General features: G+C 38.4%; 1 protein-coding gene across 6 annotated transcripts in view; it reads right to left on the bottom strand.

Annotated features, from left to right (window-relative positions):
• The window catches only part of UHRF2 (ubiquitin like with PHD and ring finger domains 2), a 94,074-nt gene that overhangs the window by 66,600 nt on the left and 1,571 nt on the right, over positions 1–25,903 (bottom strand). For 3 of the 6 annotated variants that reach the window (XR_003256310.1, XM_026083552.1, XM_026083553.1), the window contains exons 2-4: positions 9,621–9,866; positions 8,562–8,618; positions 2,579–2,841 (exon numbers count right to left, since the gene is read on the bottom strand). Coding sequence is in view for 5 of the 6 variants with exons in the window: in XM_026083552.1 (XP_025939337.1) it covers positions 2,579–2,841; positions 8,562–8,618; positions 9,621–9,866 (566 nt within the window). In the remaining variant the exon portion in view is untranslated. Of the gene's footprint in view, positions 1–2,578; positions 2,842–8,561; positions 8,619–9,620; positions 9,867–20,558; positions 21,249–25,903 lie in introns of all 6 variants that reach the window. The other 3 variants (XM_026083556.1, XM_026083557.1, XM_026083555.1) reach the window with 2 other exon arrangements.

The following is a 25,903-nucleotide window of genomic DNA, read 5'->3' as shown; positions in this document are numbered from 1 at the left end:
GGGTTTGGGTAGACTATTTCAAAGCACTACACGTGACCTATCCCTCAGCTGTAGCCTTCTTTTTGGTGAGATTTCTCCAAACTGGAAGATAAAACCAGCAGAGAGGGAGAAACAGTCTGGAACCTCAGCATCACTGAGGATTCGGTAAATTGTGGACCTGTGTCAGGGACAGACACATAGTCTTTCTACAGTGTACTGTAGTAATTCTGATGGCTTTACAGGCACCAGGCTTATGCTGTCCATTTGTAAGTCATTTTTATTCTGCTTCTGAAACTGCAAGTGCTTTCATCTCTGGTAAAAATATACCTACTGTGGAGAAGGCAGAGCTGAAAGCCCCCAACACAGTAGAATCATCTTCTACAGCAAATAACAGGAAGGAGAGCTTCTTCAGCACAGAACACAGCAAAGACAGACCAGAGAATTTCAAGTCTGGCGGCACACAGCACAGTCCAAAGCTGAAGAACAGAACATCCATGAACAAGTAACTACGTACAGAAGAAAGAACTTACAATACAATATGAACGTCAAATGAATAAGAAGACATAAGAAATTAGATGAGAATTAGCTGATTAGGAGCAGAGAGAAACTGAGTGGCAAAGCACATCATGCCCTCCCTATTTATCTATATCAAGCATACAGGTGACAGGATACACATGTCGTCTAAAGACACAAAAAAGGTAAACACCAGTACATAAAAACAAAGCACTATGAGTGCACACAGAACCACGGTACAAATGTGCATGTTAATTTCCACTAAAATAAAACCCTGTAACTGATAAAAGTACAGGTCTTGCTTGCTGGAAAGCCTTTAAATAATTTTTCTTCCCAAAAGCTCAAAATTTCAATACCTTAGACTGATCAAGTAAATAACCATGACTTCAATGACTACCTTGTAACTCTGTGCTTCTGTGCTTTATCTGATTTTGCTGGCTGAGAATACGCAACTGCTAAGATTTTCTTATTGCAAGACTAAAAAGATTATTGTCTTCAACTGCTGAAAGTTAACAGCTAGATCCTAGAAATATACATAGGACAATTTTCTTTTTTTTAAGTATGGGTAGAGGTAAGACAGTCAGATCCGTTGTGCAACACCTACTTCAGTACTACTTTGACTCATAGAGAAACAACAATATCCACAAAATGAGGAATATAATTTCACTGAAACAATTAGAAACATTGTTTCTCATAAATTTTTGCTCATGGCTCACGTAAATACATCTACGGTGTTGTAAAGTTAGGCGGTCTTAAAGACAGGTCTTTGAACTCGCACCACAATGCACTTGTATCATTTAAGAGAAAACATCTTCATTTTGATCATCCAGGATGATTGTTTCTATCATTTCTTACAACTTTTAATATTTCACTAAATATTTAAACTTTTACTTTCAGCATTGTGATTATCTAACATTAAGTGGGCAAGCTTAAAAAGCTGGAGATATAAAACTGTGTCTGAACTCAACATATAGTCAAAATATGCCTTATGTTTTTTCTATTACTACTACTAAGAGCACCAGAAAGGTGCTCTGTTCTAGTTTGTAACATTTAAAATTTTCCTGGCAAAATGAGCTTTGCAGTTGTTTCTTGAAATACAGGCATACCTCATTTTTTTGTGCTTTGCTTTATTGTGCTTTGCAGATATTGCGTTTTTTACAAATTGAAGGTTTGTGGTAACCCTGAGTTGAGCAAGTCTATCAGTGCCATTTTTCCAACAGCGTGTGCTCACTTTGTGTCTCTGTGTCATATTTTGTACATTGTTTTTTTAGACATAACGCTATTGCACACTTAATAGACTACAGTATAGTGTAAACATAACTTTTATATGTACTGGGAAACCAAAGAATTTGTGTCACTTGCTTTATTGCAAAATTCGCTTTATGGTGGTGATCTGGAATCGAACCCACAATACCCCTGAGGTATGCCTGTAGCTAAACTTGAAGTATATGCTCTAAAAATGTATTTTGGAAATTTAAATTTAATGAGTTTATCCTCATGAAGACGAAAACTGAACATACCTGATGTTTGTCTGCCCTTAAATCTCACATTGCACATATTTACTACTCTCAGTAACAGAAGTTAAAAACTCTCACTGATTCTATTCTTTTAGCAGCTTAGTTTGCTGCTTCAGCAGATGTTATTAAAAAAAATTAAGAAAGACCAATTTATCAAAGGAATGCAATGGTACAAAGCTGTTGATAAGAAACTCCATTAAACTGAGCATCCAATATGAAGGGCTACTCTAGTAGACTGCTAATTAATTAAACTCATATTTTACTTGGAAAACACTTTCAGAAAAATTCATTTATACAGTTTCCTTTTCTTATAAAAGAGGATGGATTAAGTTTCATAAAGGCATGACACAGAAATTAACACTTGACAGGAACTTAAGAATGAAAAATTTCATTACTCCCAAGGTATTCACTATATCCAACCGAGAGGTGTTATGTTTTTTTAATACTTTTTCTTGGCTGCAATATTGAACTTGCTTTCTTTGGTTCCAAGTTTCTTCAAGAAATTCTTGGTTTATACAAAACCAAGTAACAACATGTGATGTCTTCAAAATAATATCAGGAGCACTTACTCATCATACTTGATATGATAAATAGCTTCTTCATCAGTGTCCATACAGTCTGAGTAAGATGTGGATGGTGTACTGTCCAAACTATTTGCATTTTCTCTAGAATGATCTTGACTTAAGTTTCCATTAGTCCTTTTGTAAGTATTACCACTCTTTCCTTGAGCTTTACCATTCTTATGTCCCTTTGTTGCTCGGGTAACATTTTCTATATGAGCTTCAAACCAGGCTCCAATGCTGACATCTCGGGCATCCACCAGTTCGTTTATCTAAAAGGAAAATTCAATAATGAATTCATGCTTGCTTTCTATAATCCTGATTAAGAAAAAAAAAAAAAAGCCCACAATTGATTATGCAACTACTTAACTTCAGTATCAGTATAACATTAAATTCCAGTAACTGCTTGAGCTTGTGCAAGTTTGAGTAACATGCAGTCATTAATATTTTGGCTTTCAGTATTTTATTCCTCTCTTCTCAATAAAATGTGGTATGAATATAAAAGGGTGGCTAGATGAGTTTTTTTGTAACCTGAAAGTTAGCTTAATCTGTCTTTCATTGATCTCTTTCACTGGCTTCACAGAATTGCTTTTTATGACTAAAATACGCTTATACTTCTAGAGCCTTAAAATACTAGCACACAATCATGGGGTTCTAAGAATTTACTGGACTTCCAAATTGGAGTTCTTACTTAACCTCCCGTCTTTCTGGACTGCAATGCTTTTGAATCCTTCAAGGTTTGAGAAGAGAAAGGAAAGAAACAGACACTCCAAGTCTAACAAGGTTGACATCACTGTCAGCTAAAATCTTTTGACTGTAAGAAACAGAAATATCTCATGGCATTTCTCTTTTCTGTGCTCACAATAATACAGGTATTAAGCAACCAAACTACTTTACTATTCTATAGCATGTTCCACTCATTCAGCTCCTTATGTGTTTTCTCAAGTCTTCAGCTCAGCTCCTCCTCTTGAAAATGCAATCAAGAGACATTACTAAGGATTCCCCCATCTGCTGCAGTAGCTATCTCTCAAGACTACCTCTGAAAGTGTTGGAGAAGCCATGTTATCCAAGTCATCACAAGTAGAGCAAGAAAGAAGCCAGTTCAATCTCTCATAAATCCTTCCATAATGTGATACGCATACTTACACAATAGGCTTCCCACCCTTGTATAGAGCAAGGTCAAATTGTTATGAGCAGAGACAACTGAGGAACATCAGACAATTTTACATGCAGTCCTACTGATTTCTGACAGAACTTATTTTCCTGACAGAGACTCCAGCAGAGGGATTCAAAGGAAAAGATGGTCGGGTCTACTTTTATGCAAAATTATTTTAGTAAATGTGTTTTGTATGGATCATAAGACAGGATATGACTACTTAGGGGTGTTTTTGAGGAGTAGGAGATTATAATCAAGACGTGCAAAGGAGTACCTTACTGAGGAACAAAAGCTACATGAAGAAGATATGAAATGATGCAAACAAAATTAAAATTCTAAGGTAAAGGAAGGAGATTAGTCATTGGTGTAACAACATAAAATCCTTTTTGCATTCTGTAAACTGTGCTAGAATTTAAATTTAAGTAGCCACCTTAATTTACCAGTTAAAGACAGTCATCAGTGTAGTTCACATCTGTTTGTAGAACGGCATCCAACGAGAAAATTACAAATGCCAGTACCTATGAAATTCAAATCCTTTATCTAGAATCTTTGTTGAGTAGAATTATAATATTAATAAGAATTCCTAACTGTCACAGAGAACACATAACATGAATTAAGACCACTAGAAAGAGGAAATGTTACCAACTAATATAATTATCCTAAATATTTGAACTTCAAAGACTTACGGAAAAAAATAAAATAGGAAAGATCAAGTCAGATGCTGTTTTCTATGAGAATTACACTGGTGGGAACATAAACAGATCTAACCTTTGGCCTTCTTCCTAATTTGAGGCACTACAATCTAGTTCACTATTGCATTACCTCTGCTTTACTTTGGAACACTTAAAAGAGCCATTCCACTATTTTCATTACAATATGAAGATGAATGGTCAGATAATTAAGAATGCCTAAATTTAAGCTGCAACAGCATGCAACTCAGTATCAGCAAATTTCCATAGTAACTGAATATTCAGTGGGACATATGCAAAAGACAATAAATTTTCAGTTCAATCAAACCAATAGTGCAAGCTCATTATTACCAAATAAAATGAGCAAGCATAGCTTTAATAATTAAATAAAAACATTATGTGCAAGTACAGAGTCATAAATATACACATACATACATATGCAGAGGAAAAAACCCCAACAGACTCCATTTTATTTCTTCACAGAGAGAATCTTGAAATTAAAAAGGTCCGAGGGGCAGAAGGAAAGGTAGTGAATGCAAGTGGGCTTGTATGGCTAATGCAAGGAGCCATGAAACAAAGAAATTAAAGAAATTACAAGACATTAGAAAACCAAAAAAGCAAAACAGGCAACATATAAAACCATGGTTCCAAAATGTGATGTAAGAAAAAACAGTCCATGCAGTGCCTAACAAGAGAAAGAGGTATGGTGTAAGTAAGAAGAAAAAAAACAAAAAGGGAATAATATAACCTAATCTCCATCGGGCATTGAGGTTGAAAGGACTTCAGGTGGTTTCCACTCCAAACTCCTGCTCAAAGCAAGATCAGCACTGAACTCAGGTCAGTTTGTCCTGGGCTTTTTATGGTTGCTGCATCTTGAAAACCTCCAAGGATAGAGATTTCACAACCTCTCTAAGCAACCTGTTCCAGCATCTCATTATCCTAATAGTTTTTTTTTTTTCATTATAACCAGTCAGAATCTCTCCTTTTTAATGCCAAACAATTGTGTTTCATCCTTCTGTTCCACACATCAGTAAAAAGCCTGGCTTTGTCTTCAAAGTAACCTCTTTGTAGGTATTGGAAAGTCCCCTCAAACGTTCTGGTTTCCAGGCTAAACAAGTCTCAGCCTCTCTGAGATAGTCACATGCTTCCACCTCAACAGTCTCGATGACACTCTGCTGAACTTGTTAAGTTTATCAATGTCTTTCTTGTACTAAAGCACCCAAAACTAGATGCAGTATGTTGCAYAGCAAGTTACAAGTAAAGAAGAATAATCACTTCCCTCAATCTACTGGCCATGCTCCTGTTGATACAGCCCAGTTCCTGTTGATACACTGTTAGCCTCCAGTGCTGCTATGGTACACTGCTGACTCATGTGTTAGCCAACTGTCCAGCAACCCCAGGTCCCCCTACAACAAAGCCATTCCCCAGGTGGGGAGTCAATGCCCCAGTCTGTGTCACTGGAGGGGGTTAGCTCACCCCAAGTGCAGGACTTTGCATTTCATAAAGATCCTGTCAGCCCATTCCTCCAGCCCATCTAGATCCTTCTGAATGGCAGACCTGCCCTCATGCCAGCTACACCCCCCACCTTGCTCTTGTTCACAAACTTGCTGAAAGTGTATTTTGTCTTCCCCTCTATGCCACTAATAAAGATATTAAACAGGACAGGTCCCAGGACAGAGACTTGAGGAACCCCACTTGAAACAAGCCTCCAGGTAGACTATGAAACATTAACCACTACGCTGAGCCCAACAATCCTGCCAGTTTTTCACCTCTTTAGTATTCCACCTATCCTGACCACAGTGGCCCACTTAAAACAAGGATACTGTAGAAAACCATAGCTTTGCTAAAATGAAGGTAGACAACATTCATATCCTTCCCTCATCCACAGATCCAGTCATTTCATAATAACGACAGTCACACTAGTCAAGCATGACTTACCCTTAAAAAAATCCATTCTGGCTATTCCAAATTATCACCTTCTTCATTATCCAGAAAGAGCTTCCAAGAGGACTATTCCATGATTGATTTTTCCAGAGAACCAAGTGAAACTGACCAGCCTATAGCTGCCTGGATGGTCCCTCTTGCCTTTTTTTGAAGACAAGTGCAGCTTTTGCCTTCTCCAGCCATCAGAGACCTTACCCAATCTTCATGACCTTTCAGCCTTACAATGACATCAGCCCGCTCTCCCCACACCCTTGAATACATACATCCCAGCCAGTCACACGGAAGGGTATCCTTCAAGATGTCTCAAGAGATCCCTGTCCCTCTACTGGTAGCCCCTTTCCTCCCCAAACACTTTCTTTAGGCGCAACACTTCATTGAAGACCAATACAAAGAAGGCATGGAACACCTCAGCCTTATCTGCATCTGTTGTCACTAAATCACCTGCCCCACTCAGCAATGAATCCACATTTTCTTTGTTTATACTTTGACTGTTTGTAACAATAAAAGCTCTTTTTGTTGCCCTTTGCATACTTTACCACACAGTGGTATGCAAACAATCCAGGAGGCTTCTGGAGGGTGTCAGGGCATCTTCTTAATCTAGATGCCAGAGGGCCAGCCAAGGGTGGCGCTTTGCTGAACTTGTCACCAAATCTTCCCAGACAAGAAGAACTTGTTGGGAACATGATCATCAGTGACAGCCTTGGCTGTAGTGAGATCAGGATCCTGAAGGGGACTGATGAAGGCAAATAACAGAATAGGGGGACTTCAGGAGAGCAGACCTCAGCTTAGTCAAGGAACTGGTAGGTGGAATCCTGTGGAAGGCAGCCCTAACTGGCAAAGGAGCTCAAGAGAGCTGACATGTTTTTAAGGAGAGCCTCCTCCTAGCACTAGGAGGGTCCATATCCACACTCAGGAAAATGAGCCATATCAGGACATGAGACATATCAGGACACTAGCTTGGCTAAGCAGCRTATCCATGACTGATCTTCAATGCCAAAAGCAGGAATACAACAGGTACAGCAAGGACAGGCTACAAGGGAGGAGTCATAGTAGCATTACTTAGGCACACAGGAATAGGGTTAGAAAAGCCAAAGCTCAATTTGAAGTGTGCATGTTTCCCCTTCACATTCTCAAGCAGGCTTTATAACTTTTCTAGAGAAAATCTTGGGCTGTAGTCAAAACTGAATCTTTAATTAAAACCAATTATTGTTTAATATTGCTTACAAAGAGCTAATAGTAACCCAGTTCTTAAACCAGACACCATTAACAATTCTCAGTCTCAATGACGAGGAACAGGAGTTGAACATGGTTCCACCCACTATCAGTCCTTCAGGACCCATGCTAGTATCAGTTACCATGTGCAATTGGAATATGCTACCAGGTAAGGCATTCTGATTTATGTAACATGCAGAAACCACACACAGGAAATCTGCTTAGGTCACTATTTTAACCACCTAGCAATAATTTAATTATCACTAATCTGTAATTTCCATCATGAAGTCATGGAAAAGAAAGGAGGAAGTGTTAGGTCCCTAGTATTAGAGATGGCAAAATTTTCAGCTGACTTAACAGAAAGAGTTTTCTTGAATACCTTATCCAATCTCACCATCCCTTGTTTTGTTTCATGTTTTAAAGCTAACTAAGACAGCTAAGAGATAAGCTGATATCACTGTTAGCATTCTTGAAAATATGCATTTTAATGTTCCTTTCCTTTGATCAATCCACCTTCTCTTGCAGCCTTCCAGCTCCCCAATTTTCTCCCTCATTATTTCTCATATTGCAATTAATTAGTAAGGAGTGCAAATGGTAAAGCATAAGAGCTAAAGAAATGGGTTTATTTCTACTGTAAGAAATGGTGGGAGAGGGGACAAGAGAAGAGGATGCCTGTAAGCTCATGTCATTGTACTTAATCTGCTGATTTTCTGACTCCCTGCTTCCTTAGAGAGGGAACTATAAAACTCCTTGCACAAAATGCTGCTGGAACAGAGAATGAGTAAATTATTACTTGCCCTAAATACCCGAAACATCGAGTAAGAGTTTACATGAAACTAAGACAGCTTTATATCAGGATGATGGATCTAAATAAGAACATTCCTCTAACTCATACAAAATTGTACAGGTATAGCAATCATAGCCTCCTTTTCTTTTTCTGTAATTTTGGACACTCTCTAGCAAAATAATCACTGTTATTGATATTTCTTACCTGAGAGAAACACCTGAAAAGCAGATGAAGTGCTACCATTCCCTTTATATAGAAATCCTGCAAAAGAGCCAGCTATTTAGCAATCCAGAAATTGCCCATTTTCTGTTTAAATTAAACTTAGGGTACTCTGGTGCAATCCTACCTGATAATATGGTAAAATCCAATGAGGTACAAAACTAACAATAAATATAATATACATGATTCCTAAACAAACTACAAAAAAAATCAATTACTGCATCACATATAATTAAAAAGCAGCATGTATTTCCATAATCTATCTTGTTCTAATACCGCACTGGTAGACTTCAGATTAAAACATGTATTTTCATTTTCCCTGGACTGTTTAGATCCACAAACAAGCACAACTGCAACTATTAATTCCAGCCAAGAGCTCTCAAATATACAACTTACTATTCATGTGAGATCAGTTAAGGAGTCCTCTTTGAATTCTCTCCTCACACTGTTCTAAGACATTTATCCTACTTGATGCAAACAGCAATTTTTATCACTGCTCTCTCAGTTTCTTCTAATGGACAACACTAGCAAGCTTGAAAATAAATAAATAGGGTGAAACTAGATTTTTTCCACAGATTTTTGCACTGGCTACCTCTGTTTATAGAAAGTTATTTATACTTCAGAGGTGCTTCAAAAGTTATTGAAGAATACTAGAGAGTATTAGAGAATACTGCCAGCATTGTGTAGGAGATTATGAGCCCTCCTGTAACCTGCAACACTAGTGAGACTGGTGTAGAGACACTCCAATGAGTCTGCAAGAGTCAGCCTGCCTTATTTAGGCATAAAGTAATTATATTTCTTAAATAAATTCCTAAATTAATTTAAATAATTACCTCAGTTAACATCTCTTTAATTTGTGGAATGCATCTATCAGTGAAGCTTCAGGGAACTGCAGAGATACCTACCTAAGCTCAGTCCACTTCCACTGAGGTCAAATTTAAAGTCAATCACGAAAGCGAGTAATAAGGATACAGGCTTTTTTAGACAATAAAATTAAACTGCCAGGTATGAGATAAGGTCCCAACATTCATAGTTTACACATACCTTGTACAATCCAATGCCAGGATCAATTAGAAATGAGCGAGATGATGTAGATGGCTGACTGGGTGATCCACTACCTGTTGTTTTTTTGACTTTGTTCTTACAGTTGGAAACAGCACAGGGGTTCACCTCTCCATCCTGATCTGTACCAGAAGCGGTGGTAGGTGCTTCAGATTCAGAACGTATCAAAAGCTGAACTATGTCATTTAGTCCGACATTGTAGTCAAATAAAGTGTGTCCATCCTCCAGCTGTCAAGAGAAAAAGATACTTGTAAAATTCTACCTCGAGGTAAATAGGCAGGTTCCAAATCTTCCTTTTAAAGACAATAATCATATAGATCAGAAATTTGCTTCAAAATTATTATTTTCAAGATGCATCTATTTCAAGAGGCATCTATTTCAGGTAGATATAAAATCCTGTATCTTGAGTAAACTCAGCAACAAACTCCCATCAAGTTAACTCTGGCCACAATTTCATCCAATGACATCACTCACAGGCTTAAAATTAGAAACAGATATCTTTACAGACTTTGGATGCTTTTATTATGGACTGGTATCTGAGCTACTGCAGTCATTTTCTAATCAAAACACACACAGGACCTACATTGCCTCTTATACTATATATGCAATAATTAAAGTGAAAATTTTTTAATAACAGTCATTGCATTGGGTACCTTATAGCTACATAATTTCACAATTCACTCTTTCCCCACCTTTTCTAAAAAGCAACTCAGTACTAGACATTTCCCTAGAGTTTTGCAAACTCTTTCCCAAATAAAACATCTAGATATAAAAACCTCATACCCACATAACTTCATTTACTTTTCAGAACCCTAAGATCTGAAAATATTGTGCAAGAGCAATTAGAGTTAGACAGAAGCAACACCAGAAATATGTACAGGGCCTTCAAGTTTACACAAGGAACTCTCCTAAATTGAGAGCATTCAAAAACATTATTCCAGATTTAGTCAGTTTCCTTCCAAGAAGCATCAAACATAAAACTTCATTCATCAAAAATAACCTAACTGATCAGTTAAAAAGCTATTATAAAACAGAAGAAAAACAGGCACAATGCTGTTTTCCTTCAAATAACTTCATAGTAACTCTGCAAATTTCAGATGCAATCAGTTYCTGCAGAACACAAGACTATGAGTGAATTTTTCAATCATATCTGTCTTTGAATTACCAGTTATTATCCTTAAATTACTTGATAATCTTACCTACCCACAATGAAACTAACAAATTCACAAAACAACTGTCAAGTTGTTTGACATGAGAGAGGAAAAACACAGAGAGTAGTGAGCATGGCATTTCAGTTAAATACTCTTAACGGCCTTCAGCATCTTTGAAGTAGAGAATATCTAACTTATCAAAAGGTTTGATGCATTTCTTCGAACTTCAAACTAGAATTTCAGTAGCTACATTTTTCTTCATGCTGTGATGGAAGAGGAGAAAGAAGTACATAACTTAAAAAAAACAATCTCCCCAAAAACCTCCTACCCAATTCCAAAAATATTTTTGCAACAAAAAACTCCTTGACCTTTTCTCAGGAGAACAGGTACTGTTTTCATCACCACTGTCTTAGGAATCTTTTCAAACAGATCTATTTTTTCATCAAAACATAGACTATCAATTCAAGAAGAAAAAGGAGGGAGCAGCAAGAAAGATAAAGTAAGAAGGAATTTTTCAGCTTCTCACAAATGTGGTTTTCTGCCACATTCAAGCTATCTCAGGACAGACAAAAGTAGACTGGAAGTTTCTTTCTGCCTCCATCCCCTCTTTTGAGAAAGATCTCAAAAGGGTAAAGGACAATTATGAACACAAACTGTCTGACACTCAAAAAAAGAAGTCAGCTGTCCCCGTTGTGAATTTAAGATCTGTGTAGCAAATTACACTCCCTACTGTTTTGTACCCACAGCTGAGATGTGCAAACAAAAGTTCTCCTACTATGTTTCAATATAAAGACAACTTCATCAGCTTCAGTCATCAGTCTATATTTGATTAAGTCTGCATTCCCTGAAAGCAACAGTAAGTGCAGTAAAATCACAAATTGAAGTCTCCTGGCATTAATTCCACTCTTTGGTCATGCAGTAGCCAAAAGTCAGCAAAACTAAACACAGAGAAAAAGATTAGTGACGATGCTTTGTAGTGCTGCAACAGCACTACAATGGAACAACAGCGCCAGGTCTGCTCAACAGCTACAGGGATGACCCTTGCTGAGCTGAAAGTTTTCAAACCATTTCAACATGCAGCAGATACAGCATTAAAATCTTCAGTACAAACAGTTCTAACTTTATCATCTGAACACAGGTCTTTAAATGGAAACCTTAAGCAACTGTTATTCTAGAAGTGACTGCCAGTGTTGCCTCATATGCCAGGAGCTTTAGGCTAGGGTTTCATACTGAGTAGTTAAGCTACTTAAGTATGTTTAAGCAACCTTTCCCCTCCTGCCACAGCACTTGTTCATATTCTTTGATACCTTTTTAACCATGTGTACACAAATGTTTTTGTAGCCCTATGAGTGCATTTTTTGTACATGGCAAGGACTCCTTTATTTACTACTTCGCTACGCAAGCTTTCAAAAAGATGCAAGGTCAGGACTATAGACTGCTAGACATCTTAGTGCTGACTTAGTTTTATCTTCACTGTTCCATGCACATGATCACCTGTACTTTTGAATCTCCTATACAGAGTTCAAAATGTAGCTGCCAAATGTATGCAATCCTTCTATCTGTAGACCTCTGCAAATAGTAGCCCTGGTACTGCAGAAATCAAGAAATTAAGCCAGGACCAGAGAGAAACAGTCAGAGGTAGTGACCTGCCTGACACTTGAAAGTGTCATTTTCCTATAGCCCATCTAGGCATTGCATTGAAGTGGAAAGGTGTCAAGAACAGATTAGTTGGTATTTCTTCTCTATCTACAAAATCCCAACCCATGATGTTTCTTAGAAGACTCTTCCTGGTAAATGGTTATATACAAGACTAGAATTTTAATCAGACTGGCTGTTGCATACCATAAAATGACTTATGAAAATACTAAGAGACCTGCTAGTGCATCTTTATTTTCATTCTTGCTTAAATAGTCAAGTTACAGCTCAGGTAGTCCTGTTACATAACATTTTTCACTTTTATCAATGCAATTACACAGAATTATTGCTACAAATCAGCTCAGCTGAAGCCCACAAAAAACAAATCACTGCTTACTCATTCAAGTGACTGCGTCATTTTTACTTGGAAATGCTTGTTCATCTTAACTGAAAGCTACTCTCCTCTGAGTTTCAATAAACGGTAGACCCAACAGAAAGAAAACTCAGATGGGTCTTCAGTTGTTAGAATCAAGTATATYTTTAAAAGCACTACAATGACTTAAGAGAACTTAAGCAATGTTTTAGTTTTGTTTCTTTATATACCTGCCAAAAAAACCCACCATCTAATTGATGTAGTTTTGATACAGTAAATATAATACTTATATGGGAGGGGAGATTTAATTATCCTAAAATACCCCCATTACAGAGGGTAGCAGTCAGACTTCTGGTTCCCAGCTATGCTTCATAGAGAAGTCTCATTAGAAGCTGTCCAGTGTTAACACTCAGCTAAGAATACCCTGAGTTTAGTCAATGTGATATGTTCATCAGTTATGACTGCAAAGTAAGTTATGTACTCAGTCCACTACCGTATCCCTTCCATTCACAGAAGAGGGAAGAGGCAAAGAAAGAAGACTTGAAAAAGTTAGGTAATCTGTCCAGGAACAGTTACATTTAACATATTCAGAAAGCCAGACATGCTTACCTAAGCTAGGCCTTGACTAGGAAGAAGCCTTCTGCAGTGATCCACACATGCACCACCATGCACAAACTACAGATTCCTTCACAGTCAGCCAGCTCTGATTAACACTAGCTTAATGCTTAGCAGACTAAGCTGATGACTGCAAGGTTGTTTAATTTACTATACCAGTTTACAGGGAACTGGTGTTCTGTTCTCTGCCCAAGGGTTGGGGTTTATTTTTTTTCTAACATCAGTCTTCTAGGCAGGAATGTTTTATGACCACAGACTATTTTGTGGCTAGTGATGTCATGTTTAAGTCTGGAAGCACAGCAACAGAGATAAAACTGCTGCAAGCACACTTCAGATGAAGCAGGATGTGGTGTCTGGCAGCATATTCAGGGAAAGAATATCTGTTTATAGTAGGAGCAAAAATAAGTTCCTAGAATATCAGCAAAGGTATACATTTACACCAAGTCAGCTACTTCGCAACAGTGCCCACTTCTGGGGACAAAGTGGAGATATACAAAATGTAATTGGCAAAATCAAGTTCATGTGCTATCTGACTTAAAATAACTAATGTGTGTATCTACAAGTATATCCGCACCCTGCATCACTGACAGTTAAAACACTAAGAGTAACAGAAGCAGACTGACCTGCTGGAAAGCAGCTTTGCAGAGAAGAACCTGGGGGTAACAACGTGACCATAAGCCAGCAAGGCACCCTTGTGGTGAAGAAGGCCAATGGTAGCCTGAGCTGCATCATGCACAGTATTGCCAGCAGGTGGAGGGAGGTATTCCTTCCCCTCTGTTCAGCACTGGTGCGACACACCTGGAGTGCTGGGTCCCATCCAGGGGTCCACAGTACAAGAGAGACATGGACACGAGCAGCTAATCCTGGATACCATTTCCAAGCATATGAAGGATAAGAAGGTGATCAGGAGTGGTTAGCATGGAGTCACCAAGGGGAAATCATGCCTAACCAATCTGATAGCCTTCTCTGATGGAATGACTGCCCGGGTAGATGAGGGGAGAGCAGTGGATGTTGTCTACCTTGACTTCAGGAAAGCTTTCAGCACTGTCTCCCACAACATCCTCAAGGGCAAGCTCAGGAAGTGTGGGCTAGATGAGCAGACAGTGAGGTGGATTGAGAACCAGCTGAACAGCAGAGCTCAGAGGGTTGTGACCAGTGGGGCAAAGTCTAGTTGGAGGCCTGTAGCTAGCAGTGTACCCCCAGGGGTCGGTACTGGGCCCAGTCTTGTTCAACTTGTTCATCAATGACCTGCATGAAGGGACAGAGTGCACCCTCAGCAAGTTTGCTAATGATACAGAGCTGTGAGGAGTGGCTGGTACACCACAAGGCTGTGCTGCCAGAGGGACCGTAACAGGCTGGAGAGATGGGCGGAGAGAAACCTCATGAAGTTCAACAAAGGGAAGTTCCAAACCCTGCCCCGAGAAGGAATAACCCCACATACCAGTTCAGGCCCCAGCCGGAGTACAGGCCCCCCTTGCCAGAAAGCAGCTCTGCAGAAAAGGACCTGGGAGACCTGGTGGACAATAAGGTGACCATGAGCCAGTAATGTGCCCTTGTGGCCAAGAAGGCCAATGCTGTCCTGGGTTGCATTAGGAAGAGCATTGCCAAGAGGTAAAAGGAGGTGATCATCCCCCTCTACTCAGCCCTGGTGAGGCCACATCTGGAGTGCTGGGTCCAGTTCTGGGCTCCCCAGTACAAGAGAGACATGGCACTACTGGAGAGAGTCCAGCAGAGGGCTACAAAGATGATTAGGGGAGTGGAACATCTCTCCTATGGGGAAAGGCTGAGAGAGCTTGGCCTGTCCAGTCTGGAGAAGAGAAGGCTGAGGGGGGAATCTTATCAAYGCATTTTAACATCTGAAGGGAGGGTGTAAAGAAGACAGAGCCAGACTCTTCCCAGGGGTGTCCAGTGATAGGACAAGAGGTAATGGGCACAAGTTGAAACACAGGAAGTTTTGTCTGAACTTAAGGAAAAACTTCTTTACTGTGAGGTTGACAGAGCACTGGAAGAGGTTGCCCAAAGAGGCTGTAGAGTCTCCCTTCCGGGAGATATTCAAAAGCCTTCTAAACAGGGTCCTGGGCAACCTGCTCTAGTTGACCCTATATGAGCAGTGGATGGGACTAGATGATCTCCAGAGGTCCATTCTAACCTCAACCATTCTGTGAAGCTGGAAAATCAGTGTTTGAAGTACTCCGCAACAGAAAGACAGACAAACTATAAGATGTGGTTTCTTGAATTATTGACTTGATTTATTACTTGTTAATATTACAATGGCATCCTAGTCAGTAAGGCGATATCCTCAAAGCCTATTACAGCAAGGAAACAGTGACATCCACGTAAGGCTCTCCAGTGTATCCCTCCCTCCAGTTAAGATAATACCTCCTACTCTGTTCCAAGTTGGCCAGGCACTGTAAAATGACTTTCCAAGTTGTACTAAAGCAGTGTCAGATGCAGAAAATTCAGGATCTAGCACTATGTTTGGATATGAACAAGCTGAGGGGGGTGGGGGGAGAATAAAGTGTGATACTTTCCTTTCAACACCCAGATGGCATTTTAAATCCACCTTGGAATACAGTATTTCTTGCTAAAAAGCTCTTATTCTCAGCAAACATTGCCTTACTATGTCACCAACATTCATGAAAGCATGACTAAATCAAGTCCCAAATAACTCCACAGACAAATTAAATATTCAGCCCAGAATTGTAGAAAGTTTCATCAAAATCAGTCAGGCAATTTGTGGGAACAGGTGCTGAATGAYTGCTCCCCAATCAGCTTCATGGAATGTTCACTTCTAACAATGGTTATTTATGTAACTATATACGCAGCAGAATGGGATGAACTTTGTTCAAAGACATTGAGAAGATTCCCTGAGAATATGTTTGCCCAGTCAGTGTACTAAGTAAAACAAACAAAAACATTACATAAGATCATCTGATAATTAACTAAGTGTTTTTAAGGACACTTGTCATTCACAAGTGTATAAATGCAAATTATGAACAAAAGTTGTCAGGTAAACACTAGATAGTCAAGCTGTATCTCATGCAAGTCAGTGATTAATTTCTAATGTACCAGAGCAAGAATAACTGAAAGGCAATTTCATTTATTAAAAAAAAAAAAAAAAGCACTTGTTTCCATAGAAGTAGATTTCTTTTCCAGTTTTTCTTCCTTTTAATGACTGGCATGGTTCTAAGAGCATTTTGAACAGAGTATCATCAAAGAGCAGTTGGATTTCTGGTATATACCAAAACTATCTCTTTCAATACACTAAATACACTAAATCCATAAGCACAGAAACAGATTACATCCTGCAAATATATTCTCCTAGTTCAAGTTTTGTATAGGCTATCAATTACAAAGCACTTCTAGAGCAGGTTATTATAAATACTTAAGGCAATACAACACTGTGCTCACACTACACAAGGGGAGCTGTAGCAATGCAATACTGGAATTGGTACCTACTTACTACCACTGTTAGAAGACCTCTGTCTTGTAACATCAGGCCATAAATGACTTAGAAGGATGCAGAAGCTGCACTTATACAAACATGAATGACCATGCAGAGTGCCATAAAATAATACTGCATTACTTCCAAAAAAGGCCTGACAAGTGGTTCACTAATTATCATATTAATTTGCCTATAAGTCCCAGCAGAAGCACAGTTCATTTTATTATGGGTTATACAGCCCCTACAGAAACCTCCCAAGAAAGCATGCTTTCATTGCAGAAAAACTCTTAAGAATACATTACCTACTGTTTTTATCTTACAGTGTGATCCAAGAGGATAAATTCCTGGGTCACCTTAATCCAGTCATTCCACCTAACAATCAAGAACTTTAATCACTTACAGAAGTGCCTTTAAGCATCTTCTGAGGTTTTCTTTTCCAAGAACTAGAGCAGTACCTAGACTTAGCAATAAAGATGAAAGATTCTACACGGAATACAGTAGAGCTTTTTTATTTTTTAAATTAAAGAAGTCAGAAAATCAAGTGACATCAATCTTTACTCTGCATAGGCATAATATGGTCCCCGAAACAAGTTTCTTGAACAGAAAACACATAAGGGTAAACAACTTCAAGTTAAATTTCAGTAAATAAAACCTAGTTAAGGGTTGTTTACAGGAACAAACCAGAAGAATCCAGAACCTCCTGTTGAGTACTCATGGAAAGGAAGTAAAGTGAACTTCCAGAATTTCTACTGTTCTCAGTCTCAAGACTTGCATACAAACCTTGTTCTTCCTCCATGGAAGAGGGCTGATGGAACTGTGACTTTCATGTAATATTTTCCAGAAGTTAACACTTCAAGACATCTGAAATCCAGAGCATGTTGCATGGAGAGTTCCCTGCTGAACACTGTCAGGAATGGTTTTCTTCTTGTCAAGAGTGACTTTATGCAACTGTCTTTACACGAGTGTCTTAACACATTGGCCAAATGCTGCAATTTTGTGTACCAGTCAAGAGCTATCTTTTTTTCCTATCATTTCAAGAGTGCTTCAGTGGATTCCTGAGTTTAACAAGACTAAAGAAGAAAAGCCCATGACTTAGAAATGACTCTGGGCTGGCATCACTGCCAAATCGATAGAATTGCCTACTTTTGATAGGACTAAAAGTCATCCTTTATTCAAAAAAGGAAATCAGACTTCAATTCTAGATCTCAACATCATCTTGGACACTGGAGGTCTGGTCATCTAAGGTAAGCATTCAAACACATCTGCAACCAGTTTCTCTGGCAAACTCGTAAAAAAAATTCAAAACCAGCTTTTAAGTATGTAACAGTGGGACCAACTCAAATCAAGAAAATTTCAGTAGCCTTTAGTAGACTACATTACACATTTAGCTCATGCAGTTGGCAAAGTCTGCTCAGTTTTACTTATATTTTCAAAACAGAAAGAGAACCTGAACAATATTTTTTTATTGCATAAGGAAAACTGTAGCCTAGACCTTGATTCATCTAGTACCTGAAGGGAATGCTTTAGGATTCTAGAGTTTTTAAACTGGCATTAACCACATCCAGAGGCTGCATGTACCATGTCAAGTTTTTAAAAGAACTGTGTACTGGAACTATTTCCTAAAGAAGTGCTGTTATCTCATCTCCTACAGAGATAAAAATTAAATGAAAGGAGATTTAGTAGCTGACCGTATAAAGGAATCTTTATACCTTTATATATATCTTTTCATGAATTGGAATGTTTAAGATGTGCTATCTGAAAGTCTTTGTAGCTCCAGGAGGTCCACTTTGTTCTCAAGAATCTCTAGTATTAACAGCAGATGTTCCAATTCACATACAGGCTGCTTCATCAAAAAACATTTTGTCTTTAGGTCATTCTGTTAAAACTTTCCATCTCCTTTTGCATTTGCACATGGGACAGTTCTACCTCTGTCAGTGACATTTTTGAAAGTAATGTATCAGCAATTTTTGATGGTCCAGAAAGGTATTCCTAGGCTTACAGAATGAAACTCCAACAATCCATTATAATACATGAATAAAAAAAGCAAATAACCCCAACCAAGCATCTTCAAGCAGACTGCACATCCAGGAGGTTTAGTGACTCCCTGTCTCACCTCCTTAGAAGACATGGTTTTAAACTGCATATGGGCTTTATCAGATGGGCTCCATATTTAGCTAGGTTTTTGCATATGCACTGTGTAGTCATAACGAGACCCTGGTCCTGTTTTTTTTGCTTAGGACCTACAAATGATTCCCTCTAATTTCCATCCTCCTTGCTGCTGGCATTTTAAGCATAGATCTGAACAGAAGCACCTATCAGTCTCATACAACAATTAACTACAATAAAGGTTTAGTTATAACCTTAAGGTTAACCTTAAAAAAATAACATTAATAACCTTAATCTTAGGGGCTGAGGTTGCCCTTCATCAAYGCTTTTCATCGTTTCATCTTTTAATCCATAACAAGCTCTTCAATGAATGCAGAATCCAAGCAGAAAGGGACTGAGATTTTACAACCTTGTGATTTTTGCTTGCCACTAAAAGCACTTCAACATACACAGTTTCATTAGAAATCCTATCACTGATTATATGTTCTTGAAGATTTGTACTAACTTTTTAGTTCTTATAGCTTGGACTTAGTGGGTTGTTGTTAAAAATGGACAGATTAGGATGGCAGATCACCCCCTCAATTTCAGGAGGAAGAATTTACTCAACAATAAAAAAAATTAAAATCATTGCTCTGTCTTGCTTGCTCTCCCTTAATACTCTTTTCAGAATAGACTACATCAGTAGATGGAACATCTGGACAAGGAATCTCTCAGACAGATCTGGATCCATATCGCTCAAGAACAAACACGGGTAAATCATAACATTTTAAGAACTACAACAACCAAACAAAAAAATTACCCTTTGGAGAACATGGCCCAAATCAGATTCAGTTGTGTCACTCTTCTTCCCAAGAGGTTCACATTTCAAAGCAGCCTACAAGAATGCTTGAAGATGTGACCACTACACCACCAAATCACACCAACAATTAAACATCAATTAGTTTTTAAATCAGAGACAGTGCTCTCTTTTGACTGTATGTACATCATACAACAGCTAATGATCTGCCCTTGACTCAAAAAAAGGTAGTCATGATATCAAAAGATATCAAATGTCTTACTCCCAATAAATCAGACTCTAGATAGGCACCTGTGTTCTACAGAACTCCCACAGCACTCGCTGCAAATTTTAAAGCAAGAAGAACTCCTACCAAGGAAGAACATGAAACTTCCAATATTTAAGAAAGCCTTTTCTGGAGTTATAGTGACAACAGTCAGTTTGAACAGAGCACAAGTTGTGTGAATACACTGTCCTTGTTCAACTCTGTACACAGAGAGAATGTTTGGCAAGCTGTATTATAAAGCTACACAAAGTCACACAACCTAGGAAATTATAGTACCCTGTTGCTGACACTGTCATGAACTACACATCTACTTCAGGACAGACACCATTATAAATGTTCACTAGTCATCTTGGTACTTAATCAACATAGCTAATTTTCTTTAAAAAAAAAAAATCATACTTTTCCAGAAGTTCTATAATAATGATAAGTAGAGAAGCCTAAGTTTAAGACCACACTCTCCAACAAAACAGTGCTCTTTACACCATTACTACAGAATTTTTTGCATAGTGCACAGGCAGTGCTAAAACATTTTACCTTTCTGTTTGGACTAACTATAGTCCAAAAAAAGCTTCCAGTGCACAAGATTAGTGCCAAGATAAAAACAGCTGAAAGCCAAGAGGTGCAAGAAACGATTCCTTGACATAAACAGAATATCAAGTTGAAGGCAGTCATCCTCAGTCTCAAGCAACGACAGACGCTCTATAAGATTCAAGTCTGCAACTCTTCCAAGTTAAACTTTTCAATAAGAAATTTATTGTTTTGGAGAGTATTTCTTCCTTTATTACTGGGTGAGATGCAAAACAAGTTTTATTTTGATATGACACATTCTTCTCAGATGCAATTCTCAATCCCATTAAAGGAACATTTGCTCATTAACTCCTAGCTGGAAGAAAAAGTTAGGGAAACAAGTCTTCTTTTCTTCAGCAATTCTAAGCAGTCTTCCGACTAGGGGGAGGAAGGGGGGAAAAAAAAAAAAGAAAAAGTTCAAGGTGTCTTCTGTCTCATATTGAGTCTTACCTGACACTTTTGTAACAAAAATGTATGCCAAAATATAAAGGTGCATGGGAATCCTTAGAAGCATGGAAAGACTTCTTTGTGCTGATTAGATTAGAGCTGTCAGGTACCTCCTGTATGATGGAATGGACTCCTATAGCACAGGCAACTGAAGTTCAGCAACAGTGGTGCCAGGGAGAGCAAATGACTATCTGCAGCTTGTAAGGATACCTGTAATGAAGAACTAGTTATTATCTGACCTTCTGTAATCAATGACAAAAGTCTAAAAAAATACAAGGAAGAACCAAGTATGTGAGGGCAGTTATTTTAGCATAATTAACAGTTAAATGATTAGGAATGGAGATCTAATTAACAGCTTTTAAAGAAAGGAACCATCTCAAGACAATTTCCATCAATATAAACTATATCAATATTTCATCATATTTCATCACTGTCAGGCAATTCTCATCAGCCAATTGTCAGTCTAGGGCACGCATCAAGTTTGTTTTGCATTTAAGTTTTTCTTGGAAACATGCAATTTGCAACAGCTTCCAAATTAAGTTAAGAAAACCACAAGTGCTAAACTATCATACCTAGTTTACATAAATAAATTTACAGGCCACAAAACATACCCTTAACGCAGGCTGTCATTTCCTACAGGTTGCATTGATTCTGCTTTTTCAGCTTCCTAATATTAAAGCCATACCTACAAATTAGTATAAAGAATACTGCTTTCATATACTGAAGATCTTCCTGCAGTTTGTTTAGGCATTTTGAGTAACATATACCAAGGATTGCTAAGCTCCACTAATAACTCTATAATGAAAATGTAGCAAGAAGCTGATTTGGATAAATACATCCAAAATTATTATATAAAGCTATAAATACCCTGTTATTAAGACTGGTAGCCCTATTAACAAGTCAATCTGAAGCACACACTATGAACGTTTCAAGAATTTTGGGATGTAGTCTTATCTGCCCTGAAGACCCCAGATTTCTCTCTTTTATCCAGTTATAGCAGCACTACCAGCTTCATCAAAGAATGCCAATCACTTCCTTTCTAAGACAGTTGGAAATTATTTCTCCAAGACATGAAACTTTAGCTGCTCAAGTTGAAGATTTCTCACATTCAGATTCTGCCTCAAGCAGACGGGTTTTGGACAGGTTCGGCCAAAAGTGTTTATAATTCTCTAAGAAAATAAAGCTAGGAAAAGATTGTGTTAAGAAACTCAATTGTTTTATGAATAGGCTTGGTACTCCCACTCTTCGGGGCAAGCCTCCACAAATAATACTTTTCTATCTTTCAGGGAATTCAACCAAGGTCTAAGTATTTAAAAGGTTTTTAAATACACAGATAACAGGCCTGAAGTTTGGAAGCTTAAGTTTATGACATTCTATCTACTATTCACATGTCAGGTCAAGACAGCAGAAGCTAGAGAGGTCTTGTATAGGAAAGGCTGTAGGTAAACCAAGGCATGTCCTACAGTCAGATTTATAATTGTGTGTTCCACTGAAGCTGCTTTACCACAAGGATGCTCTCAAGTAAAACTTAAGCCCTTCCATTTCTTCTACGCTCCATCTTTTCAGTTAAGTCTACAGAAACAAAACCTTAAAGAGTTGGATATTGCAGCACGGGCCTGACAAACTATACTTAGAGTCAACTTGCACAAGTAACTAAAAAGATACATGCTACCATATTTTCCTGTACATAAGAGTTCAGCTTCCCTTCTTCTAAAGGAATAAATCTGATTTGCTGTCTTACTTCAATTTCATTCTGACACTAAGCAATTAAATAACTTCAATACTACCACTTCCACCTGCTGACTTCAATCTTCCATGAAACAGGTTTGGAGTATCTTTTTCACAAACAACATAACTTACAAGCAATTTCTATCACTGCCTCCCTCATACCTGTACTCAGAAGAAATGTATGGGCCATTCTTCCCTATTCCTCTGGTAAGTGCTATGGAAAGCAAACTGAGATGATAATTTCTTTAATAAAAAATAGTTGTGTAAATTTTCACTGAATTCAAATTCCAAGGGCATGGGAGAGGATGAAGGAAAAAGTCAAAATAAGATTGTATTATTTTTATGTTCCATAAACAATACATACTGCTCTAAGGGCTTTTATAGCTACCACTTAAAAGCGCAGGCTACTGAAGTACAATAGTGYGCAGGTTTAGTCCTGTGCAAGACAGAAGTTCAAATTAATATACATGTGGTCTTATGGATAACCTTAAGTTCTGTGGCAAGTTTTCAAACTGAAACCTCAATATATTTTTACTGCTTATTTTTTCCACCATTGTAACTTAAAGCTGGAAATCCCACAATGACATCTTAGTTCCTTAGAAAGTCTGCTCCGCTGGGTCAAGATGCAGAAAATCCACCTACTCTAAAATCTCCTTCACTTTCTAAGATACCCTTCACTTTCATTAATGAATACTGAGAATTTAACTATTCTTATTAAAAAGTGCTACAAGTTTTCCAGCTAGGACAGAGAACATTCTGCCAAAAGTCAGATTGGCTTGTTTTACTTTTGTCATCTTCAGACCAACTCCACACACAATACACTGTAACGTACCAGTTTACTAAGTTAACACTTAATGATACATTTATAACATTCCCACCTAATGTTTTAGAGTGTAGCAAGTGTATGTCATTATTTACTCCAGCATAGAGAAATATTTGTGTTCCTCCAGGAAACTCCCTCCAGCTGATGATCTTCCCCCCCCCCCACTAAAGAAAGCAAGAAACATTTCACTACACATTTCTGTGTTCAATACAGTTCTCCGGCTAACTGTAGGCTAGCTTATTATACCACAGTAAAGAACTACACACACACTGCTATAGCCAATCCTCAGAAAATCTATAGAATGACTTGACTTGTCCAGCTGATATGCAATTATTTAGTTCTACAGAGAAATTGATCCTCAGGGAATCCAGGGTGCCCTCACAGTCCAAATGGTGTAAGTTACAGTGTGACCGTCTTGCTTGTTCTTCAGCACAGCAGGTCCTCCTAGCAGTGCAAGTGAAAAACTAGAACCAATCTGTTCAATCATGTAGTGGTTTTCCTGGMTTCACTAGGAAAGATGAGTAATACAAAGCACTACACTGACCACAACACTAGGTTCTTCATCAGTAGTTGTAGGGTATTTTAACCCTTAAGAACAGGAGTATGAAATATCATGTACTTAAGGTCCTACATTTAACTTTGAAGCTCAGACAACAACAAACTACAGTATACCAGGTGAACTACATTAACTGGCTGCAGACACTCTTGGTCCAACTCAAATGCAAAGGTGCTCAGCCTAAAATCTTAGCTTAAGCTGTTCTCACATTTACCACAAGCTAAGAACATGAAGTTTTTGAAATTCAGCCCATAAGGGTACAAAAACCTAAGTGAGCCACAGTTTATAACCTCATACATCTCCCTTTTTTGAGAAGAAAGCTACATGTTCAGTCAGTCTGCCTGTATCCATCACCTGCAAAGCATCTCTATGAATTCCCAGACAGATTACAAGCGGTACTCAGTAGTACAATCACAGTTCCACTAGAAAACCATACAGACTTAACCATACTGACTGCTAAACTGATAAAATAGGAAAAGAACATGTGGACTAGACAGTGTTTTTTACCCGCTAAATGCAGAAATCTTCCCATTTTTTCCATGTTCTTTAAGCTCAATATATTGCTTTTTTTTCACCTCACATTTAATTGAGAGGCACTTTTTATTCCATTTGCTTTTATCACATCCCTGGGAGAGCTGCAGCTGTTTACATTCTCCTTTGCTAATTCTCTGTGCCCAGTTTTAGTTGTGTAAGAGCAATCCTTCTGACCTTTTTTCTACTCACTAGCACCATAGGATCAAAACAAATGATCCAAAATCATCAAGGAAGCTTCAGAAATAATTACAATAATTACAAGAAAATAGATATAAATAATTCCAGAATCAGAGAAGCTATTTAAAAAAAAAAAACTCTATTACTCTAGCTTTACTGAACACCATCCCAGCTGTATTCTAAACTGCATAAACTAAACACTAAGCTAATAAATGCTGCTCACATAGACAGCTTCATCTATAATATTTTACTATTCTACTTTTAAAGTAAGACAACTGTTGACTAAAATCCACATATTCAAGATAATTGGTCTGGCTACCAACAGACAACGTAGAAAAGCACAGCTCAATACAGGCTCATTTCCCCTGCTTATCACACAAACTGTGTTTCACACCAAGCTCTGTACTGAAGGAAGAGGTATGCTGGCACAGGCACAGCACAAAGCTAAGCAAGTTATACAACTTCAAGACCGATGCTTGCATTTAGCCTCCTCAGAGAAACATGAGATTATCTGTAACGGTCTTGACAGACATGTGCTCCCTCAGAAACACTCCTTCTCATCAATCACTGTAACACACACACACACAAAAAAAATCTATGCATTCGCTATTGGCTTGAAGCATGTTTCAGACTACGGCTTCAAAACCTAGACTTAGTATTTAGTTTCTAATGACCACCCCTTAGCGAGAGTTAACAGCAAATTTTTAATTCTTATGGCTGTCTTGTTTTAAGGCAGAACCTCACTGCCTTGCATCACTCAGCTTAAGTTAACACCACAACAGTCATCTGTTGTAACAAGCCCCGTCCTGAAGAGTCCCTATCCCAGAAATACACCACGCATCCGATACCTTCTCTCTCAGTTTATATGCGCGCCCGCCCCGACTACTCGAGCACGGTCTACACCCCGCGGCGTACGTAAGGCGGCCTTAAAGGCCGCGCCGCTTGGCGAAGCGGATGCAGCCCGAGGCGATCCGTTTGGATTCAAACCCACGCATCCGCAGCGGGGCGGGGGGCGGCTCACAGAGCGCCATCCCCGGCGGCGGCGGG

This window comes from Apteryx rowi, unplaced genomic scaffold (assembly GCF_003343035.1).
Source record: "Apteryx rowi isolate R43461 unplaced genomic scaffold, aptRow1 scaffold_61, whole genome shotgun sequence".
In the NCBI taxonomy this organism is placed as follows: domain Eukaryota; kingdom Metazoa; phylum Chordata; class Aves; order Apterygiformes; family Apterygidae; genus Apteryx; species Apteryx rowi.
Note: the sequence above shows the minus strand (reverse complement) of the source record. Positions and strands in the feature narration are given on the sequence as shown.